The sequence below is a fragment of the Protobothrops mucrosquamatus genome, unplaced genomic scaffold (assembly GCF_001527695.2).
Source record: "Protobothrops mucrosquamatus isolate PMUCROS unplaced genomic scaffold, P.Mucros_1.0 scaffold1161, whole genome shotgun sequence".
Lineage (NCBI taxonomy): Eukaryota > Metazoa > Chordata > Lepidosauria > Squamata > Viperidae > Protobothrops > Protobothrops mucrosquamatus.
The window spans coordinates 607304-630420 of NW_015387376.1; the positions used below are offsets into that span (position 1 = coordinate 607304).

Sequence of the window (23117 nt, forward strand, 5' to 3'; positions counted from 1 at the left end):
GAAAAAACATTATCTATCTTACCTCCAAGAGACTCCTAGTACTCAAAAGGTAAGGTTTGTAATGGTGGATCAATTTTGGCAATTTTAAGACTTGTGGACTTCAATTCCCAGAATTCCCCAGCCAGCATGCTGGGTAGAGAATTCCAGGAGTTGACATCCACAAGTCTTAAAGTTGCCAAAGTGGGAGGGAAGCTACTATATCCAGTGTACAAAAAATCCATGCCACCAACTGAATGGCTATCAAGTTTATCTCCTAGTTGTGGTCCTCTGGATTTTGAAAGCTGAAATGGTGGTAGGCCTCCTTCAGGGAGAGCCTTTAGCTCAAAGAAACAAGTCCTGCTTTGGAAACAAAAGATCTGAGGTTCATTTCCAACCTGTTGGAAAAAAAATACCTTTTGGACTTCCTTGTAAAGAGTCAGCCATTCTTCCCTCACCCAGTGTCCTCCCGACTGATTGGGAACCACATCCTGCAAAGCTTATGTCTTTGTTCTTGATGGTGTTGCAGCCCGTGTGCCAATCCTTTGCGCCGAGCCCCCAAAGAAGACGACACTGAAGAAGGAAGTGAGGACAGTGAGGAGAGCAGCGATAGCTAATCTGCAGAATAAATTCAAAACTACGTTGAGGGAATGTATGAAAGATAACTAAATGATCCTCGTGATATGCCTGAACTGTGTGGAGTTATTGATGGTTTCTGGAGATGGGGATGCGTTAACTGTCTACTTTCCAGAGCTGAAGCAATAAGGGTGTGGTGATCCTAACCACAACCATACTCAAATAAAGGTAGGTGCAGCAGGGTATAATCACACCTGCTCTGCCCTTTCTCCCTCCCTCCCTCCTTCTCTCTTGTTCCCTCCCGTCTTTTCTTTCCATGGAGTTTTCCTCCTTGATCACCTGTTACCAAGTGTCTGGAGCATATTGGTGACATTCCCGTACACAGCTCTTACATGGTAGAGCAAAGCCAGTCTAACTCAAAAAACATTTGCTCACATGGAAGTCTACGGAGATTGGTTTGAAGGAGGGGTCAAAGAGGCCATCTATGTCAAATAGAACAGCCCTCTCTCAACAAAGGGGTAGGGATACAACATCTAGTCAACAACACAGTCCTTTCAACAGCTCCAAGAAGGCTCCACACCCATTTGCACTACTCAGGTGATCCTGAGGACACAGATAAATCACCAAATGGCCTCAACGACTCTCTAAAAGAACACAAATGACCAGCTGTCTGCAAGGAGTATAAATCCTTCCATTCCCCACCATCCAGTCAGAGCTGAAGAAGCTTCTTGAGTGAGAAGCGAAACGTCTTCAAAGAAAAACCAGAAAGTCCAGTTGCCTCATGAAACATGGAAGTCACACATAATTCCATAAAGGTAGACTTGGCATTGCCGTGTTGCAGGACCCATTTTGTGACCACCTTCCATCTCTTTCCTACACACGCGGATGACTTGGATAGTGCAATAACTAATTTATTGTCAACAGAAAGATATAAACATCTCAAATCAGGGATAGGATAACACACAAAACATTTGCGACTATTCATCTTATTTAAACCAGGTTGAGTTACATTAAACAGCGTAGTGCTTTTAACATGCATCACAGGTAAAATGTAGCAAGAACTTGAGAATAAATCAATTTTGTACTGACAGGATGATAACTGGTTTATTGTTGAAATGTTGCATTTTTGTACTTTTTTAACCTACCGTACTATATGTTGAAGATTGAAAATCAAGTATAAATATGAAAACAGACCAAGAAAACATTCAGGGAAGAAGAAAGACAGACAAACCAAGTTTATAGGTTGGACAGGCCTAAAATTTAGGCTCAAACATGGTATTCAGACAGCACATTAATCATAATGTGGTTTATTTGGCTGACTGTACTGTGGTCCATGATTCGAGGTTTGTGATCTTTGAAGCCCACTAGTTGCAGAAGCTTTTAGAAGCAATCATGGCATCATAGATGTGTGAACTCCCTAATTTTTATAAATTTGTACTTAAGGTGCCATGACACAAAATAGTTGGGGTTTTCCAAATACTTCTGTGAATTTGGGAACTTTTCAAAAGTTTAATTCCAGAGCCACAAGGTGGTGGTATAAGCAAATCAACTTAGTCTCCTTGAAAAGCAGTGAATGCAGATCGGCTTCTGAGCTTTTCAGTTTTGAAATGATTCTTTTTCTTTAAGATCTTGGTATGTCTATACCTAAAAAGGACTGTGTGCGCGGCAAACTCGGATTCTTAAATAGTACGTGATGGGCTACAATGGCAAACTGTAATCCTTTGTGTTGTTGAGAAATGGGCTAACAGAAGCAATAAAAACAATCAGGGGTCTGGAGGCAAAACCCTATGATGAAAGGTTAATGGAATTAGGTATGTTTAGCCTAACCAAAAGAAGGCTTGGGGGTCTTTCAGTGTTGAGGGGCTGTCACAAAGAAGGAGTTGTTGACCTATTCTGCAAAACGCCCGAGGATAGGTCAAGAAGCAATGGATGGAGGCTTATCAAAGATTGAAGCAACCTAGAACTAAGGAGAAATTTCCTGTCAGTGAGAACAAGTAATCAGTGGAACAGCTTGCCACCAGAACTTATGGGTGCTCCATCACTGAAGGTTTTGAAAAAGAGATTGGATAAACATTTGTTCAGGGTAGAAAAAGGACTTCTGCCTTGCGTGTGGGAGTGGACTAGAAGACCTCCGAGGTCATTTCCAGCTTTATGATTCTATGAAGCCCAACCAGAACATGCCAACTCTGCCAGATTGGACCAGCTGGGCATATACTATGGGCTACAGGCAGTTTGTTGCTGCCATACATAGTTGATTTATCAAAGGTAAGAGAGTTCGGTGTGGTTAAAACTGGAGGCACCCTGAGAACGTATTTCCTATTTTAAGCTTGCAGTCTAAAATAAATGCATAATTCTATTGCTCATTTGAAGTAGCTCAACAGCAGCCACACAAATCAGGTATGTCTGTGTTGCGTTGGTTCACTTATCTGACTTAGGGGAGAGCCGAGATAATTATAACAACCTTGCCTGAATCCTAAGTGAGGATGCTAGGATTGGGCAGATGGTTAGTTTAGCAGCTATTAGTACAGGCTGCTGTGAGACAAGCTCGGAGCTCCACTCCGGTTGACTTTGTCCATGTTGCTTTCTTGGCAAGAGTAGAGAGGTGTTTTTCCATGGCTTTCTTCCTAGATCCTTCCCCCTCCTCCCCAATTTGGCAGTCTAGTCTTCAGCCAGAAGATTCCCTGATGATCTTCAAGCACTACGCAGGTCCAGCCCTGCTTAACTTCTGATCCCACACAACGTGAGCTCCTGGCACCTGCTGGAAATTAGCCACGATGTCTCATGCAGAAGATAGAATAATAGGGTTGGAAGGGATATTGGGGGCCTTCTAGCCCAACCCCCTGGCAGGAGATCCAATACCACTCTGGACTTTCTTTGGGCTTGATGGAATGGATGTCCAAGATCCTAACTCACCCCTGGCAATAAAGACCCAGAGTCGATCAGTTCACAGGTGGTGTCGTATTTACTGAGAGGAATCTTCGGCATGCAGGTCAAACAAACAGTGCTTTCAAAGTTCGTGCTGGGAGCACAATGGATACGTGTGATCATTGAAAGAATAACAGAATAACATGGTTGGAAGAGACCCCCCCAGTCCAACCCCTCGCCCAAGCAAGAGACCCTACATCAGGGGTCCCCAACCTTGGCAACTTTAAGACTTGTGAACTTCAACTCCCATCATTCTGGGAGTTGAATTCTGGGAGTTAAAGTCTTAAAGTTGCCAAGGTTGGGGACCCCTGTCCTAGGTCATGTCAGATAAATGGCTGTCCAATCTCTTCTTAAAAACCATCCAGTCATGGAGCACCCCCTAATTCTGGAGACAAGCTGTTCCACTGGTTAATTGTTCTCACTGTCAGGAAATTTCTCCTTAGTAAAGGAGAGATGTATATATGTGAATGAAACGTATGTGTAATGAATGAAATGAAATTTACCTATGTAAAGTTCTAATTCAGATCATCTTATAGTTAGTTGACTGCCGTTCCCACCACCTTATCTATTGAAATGTTTTCAGGCAGAAATGCCCTCCTCCAGTGTTGGTTGGTTTGCATAGACCCAACGATTTGCATCTCTGCCCTCTAGCTGGTAGTCTTTCTAAGAATGAGGTCTCTGAAGCACCAGTAGATAGTGGACTATTCCAGGTTGGGAGCCAATTGAAGCCAGGAACAAGCAAAAGCCTTGTTCCTTCTGAGAGAGCTTTGGTGTTATGGACATCCAAGATAAGAGTTTAAGAATGGTGGAAGTCTACCAAAGCATTGTGCCCTAATATCTGATGCAGAATTCTCCTACTTGACGGAAGAGAGAAATAGGAATAGGACTGCGAAATACCCCTCTCCCTTCTCTAACTCACCTTTGGCATTCATCATACCCTCCCATCTTGAGGAAATTGGGGTCCTGACACAGCTCCTAAGTAAAAACAATATATCTGTCTAGAAGTGGTACATCTAAAGAACAGACTTAAGCCCACAGTAAATCTCTACTCCATATCTGGGCCATTGAGTGCGATGCTTCAGTGACTCATTACTCACACATATCTCTGGTTTGAGGAGAAGATATGAGCTCCACGCTCAGAATTTTATTTAATGAAGCTTAAAGTGACTCCTTTGTCTCAGCTAAAGAAAATAAAACCCTAATGTAAGGGGAGCGTTAGCCACGTGGTAGCTTTACCATCCAAAGTTCAACCTTCTTCTGCTTCTCTGTTCTTTGCTGGCCATGTTGTCCTGCCATTTGTCCCTCTGCTGAGCTGTATCAAGATGATATATCTAGCTTGAGAGAAGAAAGTCCTTTCTTGGTGCAGCAGGAACTTAGTAGCAAAACAACATGGGAATTAGATTGGGGAGAAATCTTGAGATCTTCTGTGGAGGTTTAGAATAGAATAACAGAGTTGGAAGGGATCTTGGAGGTCCTCTAGTCCAACCATATATGGGTATGTTTTGTATGGGTATGTGTGTCTTAAAGGCCATATGTTGAAACAGTGACTTACTGAGCGGGGAAAAATGGGAGGGCGAATAAAAGATGTTCTCATGAGGTGGGGGGGGGAGTAGAAACCCATCAAAGAAACATATGTGTTTCATTTTTTCAACGCTCTGAAATACGATAGGATGAAAAAAAAATGGGCAACTTCTTTACAGATTAATGACAATTGCTCCATGTTTGTGGTCATATTAGATTAGTTTCAGAGCTGCAGTTTGATTAAAGAAAACAAACGACATTTCTTGGATTTATTATGTGGTTTGGTGAGCGCATCCATTATCTACTTTGTAGGAGACAGAAAACTACATTTGAACAAGTAGAGTTCCTTGGATTTTTTAAAATTAATATGTTCATGTTGGACAGGTTTTATCTTACCCGTGTCTTCTCCTGTGTGATGCAGTTATTTCTGTAAGATGTAGGAGGATATTGTCTTCTAGCTCATATATTCGAACTTGAATTTAACAGACTTATTTCAGAAAGGGTGTCCACTATTCCCAACTGTCCATTAAATACAAAACTACATCATGTACATCTCTTTACTATTTCCACCATGAGGTAAATTACTTAAACTTGCATCATTCGAAGGACTGACGTTATTTAGAAATGGAGTACAGGTACAATTAAGATAAAATAGCAAGAATTTAACTGCCTCCTCTGTAGTAGTTCCCATGCAACAGATTTGTCTGTTATTCTGGGGAAATGTCTGGATGGTTGTTTTGTCCATTGTATAAGTAGGTGTCAATTGCTAAATTGTGTTTCTACTATATTATCTAACTTTGTCTTGGAAATTTCATATTAGACCCTTTCAAGAAAGGTCAAATGTTTAGCCTTTTTTGAAATCCTACTAGATCAGAGGTCCCCAACCTTTTGGGCACCAGGGACCAGTTCCGTGGAGAGAGGTTTTTCCACAGACCGGAGGGTGCTTGGTTTTGTGCGTTGCCTGCATCCCGCGGATGGGGCTTTGCTTGTTTATGTGGACCGGTTGCTGGCATGCCATGGCCCGGTATCGGTCCACGGCCCAGGGGTTGGGGACCTCTGTACTAGATCATTAACTCATCTAACATCTAAGAGAACTGATTTCATACAGGGGCCTTCTGCAGATCTTCTGGGTAACTAAGCCTGGGTTTATCACGGGAAGAGTCCCACAACACTTATACCTCATCTGAATGTCCAAGAGTCAAAACAGTCCGGAAAATCCAGAGTTAAGTCAACAACTTAACCTCTGATCATAGAGTATCAAAGCATTATCAACACAGCATACAAGCACACAAGGATTTTTTATTATTATTATTTGTACCATCTGTTGTAATTTAAAACTATAGTTAAGGCATATACAGTACAGGTAGCTTCATCTATAACTCTTTGGAATCGCCCTTTGTTTTATGGGCTTCTGCCAAGATTCTTACTGTTACTTTAATAGACTCTTTTGTAGTTTAATTTTATCTCTATATGAAGCTAGGCACTCACTCACAGCTATATTTGCTGATGATATTGCTTCCTTGTGAGACATTAGTTGTTTCATACGAGCTGGATATACGATTTACTCATTTTTACTCAACTATAAAAGACTTTGGAAAATCCTCAGCCAGACGGGTTATCAGGGTTCCTGAAGGAATAGCAGCAGGATCTTAGGAAATAAATAGAAAGCATGGATCATACAAATTCTTTGCCCTTCATAGTTTCTAAAGGCTTCATAAACATCGTCTTAAAAAAAGGAATGCATTCTTTTTGCATTTGGCTTTTCTATTATACTGGAGTTCTTTTCCTGTTTAGCTCATTTTAGGAGGTCTTGATATCAAGTAGAAAGGATCTTCCTTTGAATATTAGGGCAGGGGAGAGTTTTGGAGAGCCTGCAGAAAGTGAAATGGTCAAGTACAGAAGCTTCTAAGGGTAAGATGCCCATCAATTATTGCTTCAAGGTTTGAGCTGTCTTGCTCACAGAAGGAGAATAGCAACCAAGACTATGGGTCAATGCTTAAGAGTATCATTATGAGTATCTTTTATGACCTTCTATGACTCTCGCCTAACTGTGGAGCCTTGGTGCTCTCTGAGCTTGGTTGCTTGCTTGCAGATATTTCATTACCCAACTAGAAAACATCATCAGGGCTTGCAGTAGCACTGAGCACATCAGGACCACCAACGATGTTACCTAGTTGGGCAATGAAACATCTGCAGGGCAGACAACCAAGCTCAGAGAGGGCCCCACAGTTCAACCCACAAGCTACGTATAGTTTCTTTTCTCATCTAGCTTTCTGCCTGAATTTGGGAAGCTAAAGATAAGCTTAGGGAATTGAAAAGGATCATTATGAGTAATTTTCCACAAACAGCCTGCCATCCTTCCCCAGAGGTTGATGTAGAGATGACACCAAAAACTAACATTTTCCAATGATTTTTGGTTTGTATTGCTGAAGCTTGACAATCCTATGGAATTTGCATCCTATTAGGACAATTAGGCCCTCCACCTTGAAGTTACCTGCAGTATTTTCAGGGGCAATCTCAAAGATTTATGGGACAATATGAGTGATGGCAATCAAAACATTGCAATCGTTTGGTTCCACGTCCGTCTTTGATTGATGTTTATCAAGTCAAAATGGAAAACCTATTAGCCTCCAGGCTACGTTCATAGATCCAGAGGTTGCATGACATAACAAAACAATGTTCCCAAAGGTGCATCATTTTCAGAGTGCCAAGAAATAAAAGCAAACATCTCAAATCTGGATCTTTTGCCTTTCCTGCTAATGGAATAATAGACTCCTCATTTATGCTGAATCCTTTCGGTGACATCTTAAATCCATCTTTATTAGGTTTTGCAGATCCAGCTTTAAAAAGCTATTGTTTATGGATGTATTTAGATGCTTAACTGTTAGCTAAAGACAATGTTAATGTTTCTTTGGTAATTGGTTGATATCCATCTGTTTCAATTTTACTCACAAAGGGATGAGAACCAGACAGTCAATGAGAAGCATTCTTAATGTACTTAGACTGTATTTCATATGAAGAAAATAACTGTAGCTCAGAGATCGACTGAAGAGTCTTGATCCTCTCTTATCTTGGTGGTTTGCTTGCGGACTAGGTATCATCATCAGTGTTAGTAAATGTGCGGTTTGTTCCCTGTTTATATACAGTCGCTTGCCCTCCCAGTGTTGGTGGAGGTGTGTTTTTTTCTCCTTGGCAGTTCCTCAGTTAGGATATTGTTTTCTGCTTGATTGTTCATCTGCTGTTAATCCCTCCTTATCTGGGTGTTGACTGATGGAGAGGATGTGTTCTGGTTTGTTTGTTTTTTCCTCCTTGTTTTTTTTGGGGGGGGTGTTGGTTAACTTGGTCTAGGATGCTCACCGTTTCCTGGTTGAAACTGTGGTTGACCGTGTCCATGTGTTGTGAAGTTCAGGAGTTTTCATCCTGTGGTCTGACTACTGGTTGGCGCTCATGGACATTGGAACACAATGAACACGATGATGATGCAAATTTGCTGGAGAATGCAAAAACGAGCTAGTTTATTTTTGAAGACTCGTCCTTATAGATACTTGGAATGGTGCAAAAACTACAATATGGCCTCTCAGTCTAGTTGCTCTCAAATGAAGAAGAAGAATTTGTGAATTCAGGTGCTTCACAGAGACGTTATAGGTTTTCAGCCCTTCATGAACAGTTCCATCCATTTCTCCTCTCTCTTCCTCTCTCTCTTCTTCCGTAAGAAATAATTAGGAGGCCAGTCATATATATATATACACACACACACTACATTTGTGATGCACACAACAACCTTAATTTGGAAGGCATCTCATTTTATATTTGGCAGAGAGGCACCACTTGCAAGCCACACCATGAATGACAAAAGATACCATTTAGAGCGCAGATGGTGGTATAAAATAAATTGCCATTTCCTCCACAGAAACACAAGCAATTTGGCTGTGTGAAACTGCATTTCCAGCCGAGATCCTTGAAACAGATGTCGAGATTACTTGTGCTTGGAAACTTTTTAGGGGAAGGCAAGATGTTCAGGTAAGAAAACTGTATAACTGATTTTTAGTATCTAGGCAGGAGATGTAACTATTTACCAGAAGGTGGGGGAGCCTGGCACAGACATGGGTCTCCTTGGACACTAGAGACAATATCCAAAGCCCTTTTGAAAGGTTCATGATGTTCCTCCTTTCTTAAATATGTTTTCTGGCTGCAGAGGAAGAACAAACGCAAAGCTATTATTGAGAATACAAAATCTAGCTAATAATTAAGTCTGGGGAAATGCCTACATTGTGTTGATTTATGAACAAGTCTCTAATGTTGGGTTTCTCAACCTTGGCACTTTAAGAGGTGTGGATTTCAATTCCCAGGGGAACTCTGGGAGTTGAAGTCCACACATCTTAAAGTAGTCAAGGCTGAGAAACATTGCTTTACTATTATGTATGGAAAATATTATGGGGGTATAACGAATTGGGCTGGATGAACCATCTGTCTGTCTATCCATCTATCATCTATAGCTGTCTGTCTGTCCCTGTCTCTGTTTGTCTGTCTCTCTATATCTATCTCTAATCTTTTCTTTGTTTCTTTCCTTCTTTCTTTCTTTCCTTCTTTCTTTCTTTCTTTTCTTTTTTTCTCTCTATATGCTAATATATCAAAACAGCCCCCAAAACAGCATACAGGTATCCATCAGATAGATAGATAGATAGGTAGGTAGGTAGGTAGGTAGGTAGGTAGGTAGGTAGGTAGATAGATAGATAGATAGATAGATAGATAGATAGATAGATAGATAGATAGATAGATAGATAGATAGATAGATAGATAGATAGATAGATAGAGGAAGACAAAAGAGGGGTGTGGTTGAATTACTCAACTCTCTCCCTGTACCTCTTTCTTGCTTTTGTTTGTTTTATTTTGAATTCAGTGTAGCTAGTGAGATCGCCTGCTTTTGCATTTTTGATGAAACCAAATGTTGCACCTTCATAAAACGTGCTGTATTTTGATGATTGTGGAGCGATAGACTGCTTGCTCTGTTTTCAAATGTCAGTGGAAGAGATTTCAGCAACTAATGTAGACTTTTGGTGGAATGTTTACTGCTAGGTATGGTAAGAAAGTATCTAAGGCACACAGTTTCTCTCTCTCCCTCTCTCCCTCCTCTCTCTCCCTCCTTCCTCTCACCTCTCTCCTTTCTTCCCTCTCTCCCTCTCTCCTTCTCTCTCTTTCTCTTCCTCAAGGCAGGTCAAGAAGCAATGGGTGAAAACTAATCAAGGAGAGAAGCAAGCTAGAACTAAGGAGAAATTTCCTAACTGTAAGAACAATTAGCCAGTGGAACAGCTTGCCTCCAGAAATTGTGGGTGCTCCATCGCTGGATGTTTTCAAGAAGAGATTGGACAGCCATTTGTCTGAAATGATGTAAGGTCTCCTGCTTGAGCAGGGGGTTGGACTAGAAGACCTCCAAAATCCCTTCCAATTCTGTTATTCTGCCGAGCCATTGCTTTATATAAACCAAAGATTCCACCAAGCCACTGTTTGCATTGCAAACTAGCCTTTATAGCTTGGACGTCTTTTGGTACCTTCTGAAGAATGTCCTTTGAGTTACAGTTAGAAAACCTAAAATAACATATCAGATGAGGGAATCGCTGCGACGCTGGAAGACTTGGAGATTTCCATTGTGTAAAGAAAAGAAAACCGGAAGGAACAGGAGGCAAACATATTCAATAAAGGTAAGCTGATAAAAACCCTACCAAATAAAGCCAAGTAGGCAAGCACAATCTCTATGGTGCTCACAGCTGTTGGCTTAATGAAATTGCCCTCCCAAACAGACGGCAGAAATAGGGGTGCTGTTCCAATTCCTCTAGGCATAAGCTTGCAAATCACACAGAGAGAGGTTGCAGGCATCATCTGCATCTCCCTGCAAGCAGTTGCAGATGTTGCAACCATGCATTACATCCTGCCAAAGGTTTGACAGTTTTCTGGCCAAGATTAGGAAACCAGGAGAACATTAATAAACAGCCTATGGAGACCATTTTGCAAACTAGGCATTGCTGGCTGGCATTAGTCCATATCTCTCAGTGTGCTGTTCCTCATTGCTGACATCCTGCCTTAAGAAGCAGATTCTACCCAATTTTTCATTAAAAAAAAAGAAGCATAGGTGGTCTCCACAATTCCCATAAGTTGTCATTGCTTTGGGGAATCCCCATGTGCCATGGTTGAAGGATCATCCGGAACATTGAGGGCCATACAGGTCACAGAGGAAGAAGGTCTGAGATTCAAACTGGGCTAACCTCTGAGATACAACCACTTTGGTTTCACATCTCTGACAACAGAGTCATCGCACCTTGCAAAGAAGCCTACCACAACATTGCTTAGTTCTTTGTTGAGACACGGGTTTATCCTTCCTACTAGGTCTTCCCAATTTGTGAGTGAGAAAGTAAACGAATGGCGATGCTTCAGTCTCAGAGGTGTTAGCCATACCTGGAGTTATGACTCCGTTCTGGACTCCTGTGTTTATTTCCTCCTATACCTCTCTAGGTAACACAAGAGGAGGAGGAGGAGGAGGAGGAGGAGGAGGAGGAGGAGGAGGAGGAGGTGGTGGTGGTACTGTCTGGTCTTTGGTGCTCTCTGAGCTTGCTTGTTTTCTTGCAGACATTTCATTACCAAACTAGGTATCATCATCACTGCTAGGAGAGAGTAGGGTTGGAGGAGGAGGAGGAGGATGAACAAACTGTTTTTACAGCAACGTCCTGTCATTTTTCCAGAACCTCTGAATTATCAAGAACTCAACTTTCACAGCTGGAGACTATTTTAATGCCAAACATTTGGAACATGAAATCTATCGGTGCCTTCTGCTTGCCCCTCAATTTGGTATGTTGCCTTGTGTAACTACTTTTGTCATGCTGTTGCACATATATTTCAGGGCGAGCATGTGCGTGTGTGCATCTGTGCGTGTGCGTGTGTGTGCATGCATGTGTCTATTCATCCCACAAAGGACAAGTCGATGAACTTTTCTAAATAGCAGTTTGCTGGTTATTTTCTTCTCCCCCTCCCAAAAAAAGAAATTAAAAGGAAAGAAGAGGGGGAGAAATTCTACTAATTTACAATTCCCCGATAGTCCAAAACTTGCCAAACTGGCAGGAGCTCCAGGTCTTTTGAAATGCCAACTTTCAAATGAAGGCGAGGGAGAAAATATTGCTGTTTTTTTTCCCAAGGACTGGCCCAAATAACAACTGAGAAGCAATTTGGCCAGCCGGAGCTACATTTTACTGGTAGCAAAAAAATAGGGCCTGTTATTTTATCAGAAACCGAGTTGGATTTTCCTAATGCAAGCACTGCCAACCCTGGCCTAATTGTAGATAGGCTGAAATCTAGTTCTATAATGCCGGCTTTTGCACTGGTTGCGTTCTTTTCATTTGCCTTTTGCTCTTTTAAAAACGTCTAAGTCTGGAGGATTGGCTTAAAAAAAATAAACTTGGGACATGTGAGTAGGAATTGGGCTATTTCTGCAATGCTCTAAATATTCACTTTCGACTTGAATTCCTGCTGGACATATTCTGGGATTAAAAGAAGGACCAATGAGATTTGTGCTCCGGAATCCATTTCACATTTGGATTTCAGAGTGATTGATTTTATGTAACCATGATATGTACTTGTAAAAGAGGATTATTTCTCTCCATCGATCCCACTGGGAGCAAGCATTTAATGTCAACACTATATTTTAGCATACAATTAAAACCCAAAGCAAAATCAATATTACTGGGCTTGGGATGACTCGTGAGATTCCCATTCTAGCTTATGTAATTGCTCCAGAGTAAATGGTTTGTAAACTGCAGCTCTTGTCATCTCAAAAGGAGGAGTTTGGTTACAGCAATCGTTAATCTATGCTCCCCTCCCCTCTCTCAATTTTTAATAGTGTGTTTTAAAGCATTTACGACCAGTAATTCAGAGGAAAATATTGATTTTTTTTTAAGTGAGAGTATGTTGCTTGCTACTAGGAGGGAAAAAGCTTGTGTTAAGCAAGGTCTACTGCTTGAGAGCTAGATCTCTTGATCTCGTGTGATCTTTCAAGTCGTCAGAGTCTAAAAATTATATATCCAAGTCCTGTAAGATGATTGACAGAAACTTCACTCGCATGTTTCTAAGAATACCATGCCCTTGTCAAGTTGCCAGAAGGACTGCAAGGCCCATCTAGACCAACCATCTGTGGAATGGATCTCTAACCATCTATAAAACTAATAAACTATCTACAAGAGATCAGCTAACCCCTCTGTTGCCTATCTTTCATCCCATTTTACCAGCTAACTGCTCTTGAGGTTGACCAATATTTAGTAGATAAAGGTCAAGCTTTATCTTTTGCTAGTTGAACAGCTTGTGGGGTGTATGATTGCTGTAACTGGGATCAACCAACTGGCTGAGAGTGTGTTGGGTGCAAACGAAATTGGAAATGACCCACCATGATTCCCCAGCATTTAGAAGAGGGTATCCTCCAGAAGAGAAGTGACCAACGAGCACCATATTGTTTATTCATGACTTAGGAAGTTATAAATGGAATACAGTCGTCCCTGTCTGAAGCATCGCACTTTGAATTCAGTGGCCCGCATGACTTACTGACCCCAAGGAGGGATGGAGGTAGGGCAATCTTGGCCCCTTGAAGATTGGTGGACTTCAGCTCCCAGAATTCCCAAAATAAAATTGGGTTCATCATGTAAACAACCTGTGTTATGACCGTTACAGCTTATAACTATAAGGCTTCGTTATGGTCCTAACTCAAGGACTACCTTATATGTCAGGCGTGAGAGACCAGGTCCACATGCGAAGCTCCCATTAAGCTGATTTATTGCTACTCATGCCTGTGCACAAGAGTCTTCTCAACTAATGATCAACACCTGCTTGGAGTTAGATAACGGCCAGTAGAATTCAAGGGAGGCTGGACTTAGTTCATTTGTGGCTACGTAGGGATTCGAGGCTGATCCCTCTTTAACTCCACCCCCAGTTCTGCCACTCCTTCTCCTACAGTATAACACTTGAGGCTCTCTAAACACCTCTCCACTTAAGTGCAGTCAATGAGCAAATTCAGTGTGCAGGAATGTGCAATCCTCCAAGTCAATTGGACATAGGCTGCTCCAGGTTTTCCAACGTTTGTGCTTTTTTACGTAACAAAATTAGAATCTCCAGTAGGTGTGCATGTTACCTTGTTAAAATGAGATGAAAACCAGCCTTGGGATGCTAAGCTGACTAAGCTGAGACCCGGAAGAAAAGGCGAAACTGTTACACCATGTCAGTTCCTCTCAGCTGATCCGTATTTAAAGCAGAAATCCTACAGAGATCCAATTAGAAGTCTAAGGGGACCGATTTGTAGAGAGATGGAGATCTTTTAAATCCATGCTAAGCTTCCCTGCCCTTTTCCAAGTGGGAAACAAGAGGCCACGTCCACGAGACAAGTAAAAAAAATGGCAGTTTCCTTCTATCACAGGCTTTTCTTCCAGGATTACTATTTTCAGTAAGGGGGAAATGGCCATTTTGAGTAAGATGCACCTTTCTGGTTTCTGTGACTGTTTCTTTGTCTGCAGCTTTATTCGGTTATCGTTTACATTATACGGCTGTTCACTCAAAGCATGACTCTGGGAAGCGAACAAATAATGGAAAACAAATGTAAGAAGTTGAAACACAACCCAATGCAACTCAACCCACATATAATCAAAATATTCAGATTGGCTCACTCCACTGGCTCGGTGCCCAGGGAGAACAACCAGACTTTCAACATCCTACGAAAAACCAAAAAAAAAAACAAAACGTGAATCTCATCTGAATCTCCAGGAGTGTTGGGTTCCCAGGACAGGTGAGTGCCATTAAATAGCCTTGTTTACTATAAGGGATCCTGTGCATGCTTGGTCTGTCAGAATCCATAGAATGGGAAGAGGTTCTCTCCTCCTTTAAACTTTGCAATTGTTCTTTTTAAATTCTATTTTAACCTCTTCTGTTGGTTAATTATTCTCACAAATTCCTACTCATTTCCAAGTTGGATGAGCTTCCACCCACTGCTTTTTGTCCTGCCTTCAGGTGCTTTGGAGAATAAATTGAGGCCATCTTCCTTGTGATGGTCCTTCAAGTATTGGAAGATGCTATCACCCTTTTGTTAGGCTAAACATACACAGTTTCCTTTTAGTTCCCATCATCTTGTGGAAATGTAAGTAACTAAGAACCACATCAAAATCCACGGCACAAGTGTTCAGTATATGGAACATGAGCGAAATTTAGCCACAATTCTTGCAACCGTTTGAGACATGTCTTATTAATGAAGACTCTAAGTTAGATAGCAGATCTGTTGGCCCTGGGGTAGTACTTCTAAAGCTTTCAGGGTAAGTAATCATCCTATGCACATCTTCCAAAATCCATTTTTAAATCAGCTAATCACCACTTCCCAGAGAAGAAGTGTGTTCATTACATCACCTTCTGAACATTAAAATAAGAATTTCCCTTATACCTTCAATAAAGATCACCTTTCAGGGAATCCTAATGGAGAACAAACCTAACAGTGAAAATTCAACTAGCTGAAGATGGAAAGAAAAATGCTCCACCATTTCAATTTAAGATAGTCCAACTCCTGGATCACATACGCAGGGATAGTCAACCTTGGCTCTTTTATGACTCGTGGACTTCAACTCCCAGAATTCCTGAGCCAGCCATGCTGGCTCAGGAATTCTGGGAGTTGAAGTCCACGAGTCATAAAAGAGCCAAGGTTGACTACCCCTGACATACAGTTTTAAATCCTGTATTTATGGCTAGGAAACCTCTCCATCCTGACTTTATGTGATCCCTTTCAAACAGTGAAGCTTACAACAATCTACCATTAAGCCAGACTGAAACTTTATTATATTTTACGCTCAAGCTTGCATCTTTTTTATATATATAATAATGGTTGGAATATTCTCCAATTACTTCAGTTAAAAAAACTGGAAACTACTTGTCTCTGAAATCTGTATATATATATATATAAAGGCCCAACCTGCTATGAGGCAGTATCTGCTGAAAAGCTATAGCTGTATTCTTTCTGTTTAATAGGAAGAGATCTTGCCAACAAACATGATCAAATAATATTTTTCTCCTAAAAAAAAAATCAAATACGAATGATAAAAAGATAAATAGCAGAAGAGGGCATAAATGTTAAGAGCCACAATAAAACTTTGAGAGCAGCTATAGAAATAATGGATAATCCATTTCAAAGCACAGTCAGATGAAAAGAATGTTAACTCAGCCCTGAAAGCTTTAGCATAGCCATCATCTGACAAGCATTCCTGGGTGAGAGGTTTTCTAAGGCTCTTGGAAGCTCACCAAGTAGGATGATCATGTCCAACAGAGTCTCCTACACAATTGGTTTGAACCTCCCATTCATTAAGAGCTTTGGGGTGTTATCTGTGGGGATCCAAATTCTTATCCTCTGAATTCCTGGTAAAATTGAGCCTCCTTCTAATAGTCTGCTGATTTCTTTTCTTTTCTTTTTTTAAAAAAAATTAAACTCTTGGCCAACTGCAGATAAGATGGAAACAGTGCCGAGAAGAGCAACAAAGAGGATAAGGGGTCCGTAGACCAAACCTTATGATGAATGGCTATGGGAAGAGAAGATCTAAGGATGACATGACAGCGCTTTTCAATACTTGAAGGGATGTCATAGAGAAGAGGGGATCAATTTATTCTCCAAAGCTCCTGAAGGCAGGACAAGAAGCAAAGGGTGAAAGCTTATCAAGGGGAGATCCAGTCTGGAAATAAGACGGAATCCTGACAGGGATCAGTCAGTGATCATTCTACTGATAACAACTGCCCGATACATGTATATATACATATGCATGTATGTGTATAAATAAAATACTGGTAGAGGAAAGAGTTGACCTAAGTATTTTAATGAGGACCATACCGTTTCCATGGAGATCAAGAGCCTGAAATCAAATACTACTGTACGGTCTAAAAAGCAAAGCATATATATATATATATCAGTGAGAATATACATATATATTCTCACTGATCAAAGGAAGGTCTCTTTCTGTCCTTGAACCAAAGCCTCCTCTCCATGCCTCCCCTCTTCGGTCTAGTTATTCCTCCTTGTTATTAATGGAACATCCTGCCTCCAGAGGTTGTGGGTGCTCCATCACTGGAGGTTTTCAAGAAGAGACTGGACAGCCATTTGGGATGGTATAGAGGTCTCCTGCTTGAGCTGGACCCTTCCAACTCTGTTACTCTGTATTCTGTATCATACAGGTTTTTTTTAATTCTAGGTGCCTTCTGTAACTAATTCTGATTAGGCAGAAGGTACAGAAGAAGCATTCGGTAAATCCAGGGGTCTTCAAACTTGGCAACTTTAAGACTTGTGGACTTCAGCTTCCAGAATTATGGGAGTTGAAATCCACAAGTCTTAAAAGTGGCCAAGTTTGAAGACCCCTGGGTAAATCTCTTGACTCTGCAGGGTTGGGTCCGCCATGTCCACTTTTGTTTAAACTTGGAGACCTTTGTTGTCCTTTCCTTGACTTAAGGAAGCTTTGCGCTCCCAGATCCGAGGGCTCCCTTCCCTTCCTTTTGTCTCAGATCATCTTCCAGTAGCTGCCAGGTATCACGGAAGACTTTCATTTTTCCACATTACCATATTAGTTTTGATAACCACGCTGAGACAGATGGCTGTGCGTCAGCTTCGCAAAAGGAAGAAATAATTTCCCCAGCACTAGCTGGTGTAATGAGAGAGCCGCATTAAGCCGAAGATGGGGAGGACTTCAAGCATCTGCCAGGCATTGCCTGCCAGTTCTGCCGACAAACCGATATTTCACAAATAAAGTTGAGACTATTATAGATTTCTGACACTAAAAAAAAAAAAGAAAAAAGGATAGTGTTGGATAACAATGCTGTAGCAGATGTCATGGAGTCCACGCTTGAAGGTTTGGGGATGTATTTTCTCTCTATCTATCTTTCCACATCGTTCAGTATTTTTTTTTTAAAAAAAAAATTTTTTTAGTGATGCTCTGAGCTTTCCTGGAAGCAATCTGTGCTCTGTAGAGCTTGCATGATGCATTCTCCTTGCACAGTTTTATCTTTTAGGAAACAATGAGATAGGAGAAATTGTAACTAATCCGCTGATCAATCAGAATAGAACTGGAAGGGACCTTGGAGATCTTCTAGTCCAACCCCCTGCCCAAGCAGGAGACCCTATACCATTTCAGATAAGTGCCTGTCCACTCCTTTCTTAAAAACCTCCAGTGATGGAGCAGCCACAACTTCTGAAGACAAGTTGTTCCACTGGTTATTTGTTCTCACCTTTAGGAAGTTTCTCCTTAATTCCAGGTTGCTTCTCTCCTTGGTTCGTTTCCATCCATTGTTTCTTTTCTTTTCTTTTTAATATTTTATTGAATACGAAGGAAATAATTTTTTTTAAAAAAACATTGAACGTGGTTTATCATCTTTGACATACATCTTTGTCTAATCATTCCATACTTTACATATAAGAATAAATATTACATAAACAGCTATACATATCAAGTCCCCTATTTATATCCCTTCTATCGACTTCCTTCTTATTTCCCTCCACTTGTAAAATTTATTCCAAATTCGATAATATTCTGTTTCCTCCTGTTTTTTTTTAATTCCTTAGTCATCTTGTCCAATTCAGCGCAATGGAAGATTTTCCTTATTAGCGCATTTCCGCTAGGCACTTCAATTGCTTTCTAAGCACCCTCTTTGCCTTTCTCCAGTAATACAAAATTTAAAAAAAAAGAATAAAAACTTTTCATTATTTGGAGCTACGATCGAGGCAACGTAAAATAGCATTTGGTAGCTTTGGCAGCCAGGTTCCGGTGCAGGCTCTCCAGTCATTTGGAATCAGCTGTTAATCCAAATCCTTGTTCATAATTATGACTGCCAAACTAGGTATCCACCTGCACACGCTATTCAGCTACTTGTGGCTTAGTCAACAGAACATGCTCAAATCACTTTGTAGCACAATCCCACTCTTTTTAGGGCCCCAACTAATGGGTGCGGAAGGAAGTGATCCAAATTCAACTGTAAATCCAGATCTGAGCACGGGACCAAGTGTGTTTTCAATAGGATAGATTTGCAGAATCTATCACGTCAACATTTAAATTGCCTGTTCTCTCCGGTGCCAACGGTAGACAGAAAATAGCTAAATGATCTTCTATTTTATTTTTTTTTGTTCAATCTAACCAGCGGCTTCAGCTACGGATAAGTCTTTATGTTTCTGGTGGATGTTCCGGTGAGCGTCCATGGTATAAATCCACAGGTGAATGTTAGCTAATGCTTTCCGTAGAATTCATCTCTGTACTGTACGTCCAAAGTCTTCCTTTCCCTTTGTTTGTTTTATGGATCTGCCTCCCTTTAGAACATGTCTGCCTCGATGCGTTGGTATATCAACTCCGGTGCCATCTGTTAGGGTGGCTGGCTGCCCGCTTCCAAGGTGCCGTGCCAATTTCAGCAGGACATAGGTGCCAATGTAGCATAGATTTAAACAATGCATCACAGGCGGCTCTTCGGATGGAAGACGGCCCCAAATTAGCCCCGCGAGCTTCATTATATGGGATAGCATCTGCTTATCACATCAACAGCCGGCCATGTCTTGCTTGCTTTGTCTTGTGGCAGAAACAGCAACTTGGAATCTCAACATAACCTTTCCCAAAGTCGGGGAGCTCCTTTGATGGATGCTTACCCTTAAAATGGAGAATATTGATATTTAATTGCCTTTTTCTCCATGGGCTTTAAGCATCACTGTGTCAAGCTCATTTGAGGAACATCTGATGCCCAATGTAATTTTTGTTCCTCCAACTCAAACTCAGACATTACAGTGAATTTCATTCACTCCTTCTTCCTCTTCCTTCTTCTTCCTCCTCCCCTTCCCCTTCCCCTCCTTCTCCTTCTTCCTTTTCCTTCTTCCTCCTCCTCCCCTCCCCGTATTTCTTCTCCTTCTCCTTCTCCTTCCTTCCTTCTTCCTCCTCCTCCTATTTCTCCTCCTCCCCTTCCCCTCCTTCTCCTTCTCCTCCTCTTCCTTCTCCTTCTTCTTCTTCCTCCTCCTCCTCCTCCTTCCTCTTCCTCCTTCCTCCTTCTCCTCCTTCTCTTGACCTACAAGTCTTTTGAAGCACCCCCATAAAGAATCTTTACAAAAGTTGTTTATTTTATTTTAATGATAAGTTCACAAGACTATCCAATAAATAAATTACTACTACTACTACAAAAGTTGCCAAATCCTGCAGTTAATTATGATTAAATTAACCATGGCTTAACATGATTATCAAGCAGGCAGTTCTCACCTATGCTTGTTTTGGGGGCTTTACTATCAATAGGAGAAGACAGATTGAAATAGGAACAATTGCTTGTTTCCTTTGAATGCATGATTCTTATCTGTTTAAGGACAAATATATTCAGGGGAAAAGGCGTGAAACAGCCTAATTGACTTCTAACAACTGTTCCCTCCCCCCCCCTTTTAAACACTTTTTCATTGTTTGTACAAAATTCATTCCGCGCCAAAGCTCTTAGGAGAGAGATTGCATTTGTACACTAGCAATAATGAGTGATGATGTCGGAATGAAAGAAGCTTGTCTTTATTAATCAAGAATGAAAGCGAAGGAGGATGAAAATACAGCTTTGTGCTAAAGTATGAGTAGACCCATCAAAGAAATTGGTAGAACCCACACATTGATAATATCACTAGCGCATTTAGTTAGAATTGCTCTCTAATCTTTCGATGTTACATGGATTGTTTAAGAAAAATAAACCCACATGCTTTCAGGTTGGATACAGGAGATGTTCAGCAGGTGGCAGTTAAGCTGAGATATGATGATAGGAACAGAGGTTTGGACAAAAAAAAAAAGGACCAAGGTTGATCTTCATTCTGGAGTTGGGACAGAATATCTTTTTCATGATCATGAATCATGTTTATGACACCGAGAAGTTTCTTGAGGATGGGCTCAAGTCCGAAAGCTCAGAAGACAAAACTTTTGATCCTGGTGACCTTCATTCGTGCCTCCTTCTCCTCTTCCTCCCTCTTCCTCCTCCTCCTCCTCCTCCTCCCAGAACAAAATGACTTCAGCTTCTGACCATAAAATACTAAGGACTCTCAACTCCATCATTCTTGGGATACTTTGGAGATTTTTTTTTCCAAGCCACACATGGGGATAGCCTTATGCTAGTGTTGGTTCCCAAATAGAGGGGGCCAAGCAAACTAAACTATGCCATACAGGTAACCCTCGACTTACAAGCATTCATTTAGCAACCATTCAAAAGCTACCCAGTGACTTACTACCAGTGACTGACTTACTACTTACTACCAGTGACTCAGTACCTTACTCTTAGTGCTCACGCTTACAACGACTGCTGCATCCCCATGGTCATGGGATCAAAATTGGACGCCGGGCAACAGCATGCTGTTATGATGGCTGCAGTGTCCCAAAGTCATGTGATTGCTGTTGGCAACCTTTCTAGTAAACTTCTGGCAAGCAAAGTCAACGGCGGAAACTCGATTGGCTTAATAACACGAGTCACATAAGAACTGCAGTGATTTGCTTAACAACCACAGCAAAAAAAAAAAGGTTATAAAACCAGGCATGGCTCCCCTAACAATCCCCTTGCTTAGCAATGGAAACTGTGGTCCTAACTGTGGTAACAAAGCAAGGTCTACTTGGGTTGTTTTTTGCTTGCATTAATGCCTACGTCAAGTCCAATTCCCAGAGCGTCACGTCCAACCACATTATGTTTGCAGACAGCCCTTAAAAGATAAGAGCTTCAACTGAGCTTTCCAAAATTCTTGGGGGGGGAACCCCCTCTCCTTTCATCCTAAAGAAGAGAAAATCACTTTTTTCCCCCTTCTGGGGTTGTGTTCAATAAAAGAAAGATACCATTAAGCAGCCCTTTTATCCCAGTTATTTTTTGCCACAGGTGAGATGCGAATGGTGGCTTGTAACAATATGCTCGTTGCCATTAAAATAATGGCTCTCTTCCAGCACCTTGAATTATCACTCCATAATCAGTTTTGAATGCAGTTGGTTGTATTAAAATCAATTTCCATATCTTTACGAGCATGGATTTCTCCTCCATTCTTCCATCTCCTGTTTCTTCAGAGTTCTATAATTAAAGCTGGTAACTTAGTCTCATTATCAAGAGTGGTGATGCTGTGAGAAAGAAGGATAATCACACACAAAAAAAGAAGAAGTGCAGCAATACTTATTTTTAGGCAAAAAGAATCTCATTAGCCTCACTGAAATTCAAGGAGCTACCAAAAGGAGAGAGAGAGATTGAAGATATAGAAATACACATACACATGAATTGAGTTTAATGCAATAATTACCTGTGGTTAGGCAATTGTGATTAAAAGGATTACAGACCCTCCCCTCCAAAAAAAAATAATTACAAAATTTGATGAGGTGAGGAGTTCTATCAGCAGCTCATCAGAATGAAGTGGCTGGATTTTTATTTTATTTGGCAAATATTTGCCATTTATGAATGATCGCTGGCACACACATTTACTGCAGCCTTGATATCCTGTCTAGCATTTTTGGGGGGTCGAAACAGAGAAATCTGAGTAGCAAAGACATCAAAAGGTATGACTATCCACTGAGCAACGAAACTCTACTATTTATTCTTCGGTGTCTTTCCCCCAAATCACTACATGCTAGTGATTCAGAAGGATGATTAAACCTATCCTTCAATATCCCATAATCATTTGGCCTAAGATGGATGGACTCAAAGGCAAATGGTTGTTGTTGTTTTTTATCATTGTGACTTTGCATTAACTGAGTGGCGTGTTCAGGAGATGTTTGGGAGATATTTCCATATTGCCGACAGAAAGAGAGGAATATTGTCAAGTCCACACAGGAAGGTTTGATTAAATTGTTTTATTGCGAAAAGCCTATGCGCAGGAATCTTCCCAACTAACGCTCAGCACCTGGGTAGAGTCAAGTAAGAGTGAACAACACTCAAGGGGGTTGGGCTTAGTTCTCTTGTGGCTATGTAGGGATTCTGAGCTGATCCCCCTTTTCACTCCATCTCCAGGTTCTGCCATTTCTTCACCTGCGGTATTGACAAAGGACTGCATCCAGTGCACATTTGCTCACTCGTGGTATTAATACAGCAATCTGTATGTTTGTGTACCAGGATGTTGTGTA

At 41.1% G+C, this 23117-nt stretch overlaps 1 protein-coding gene across 1 annotated transcript in view; it reads left to right on the top strand.

Moving 5' to 3' along the window:
• The first annotated feature begins 5569 nt into the window (after positions 1–5569).
• Positions 5570–23117, top strand: part of AFF2 (AF4/FMR2 family member 2) — a 263663-nt gene continuing 246115 nt past the window's right edge. Inside the window, exon 1 of the mRNA XM_015820688.1 lies at positions 5570–5574. Within this exon, the coding sequence (XP_015676174.1) occupies positions 5570–5574 (5 nt within the window). The remainder of the gene's footprint in view (positions 5575–23117) is intronic.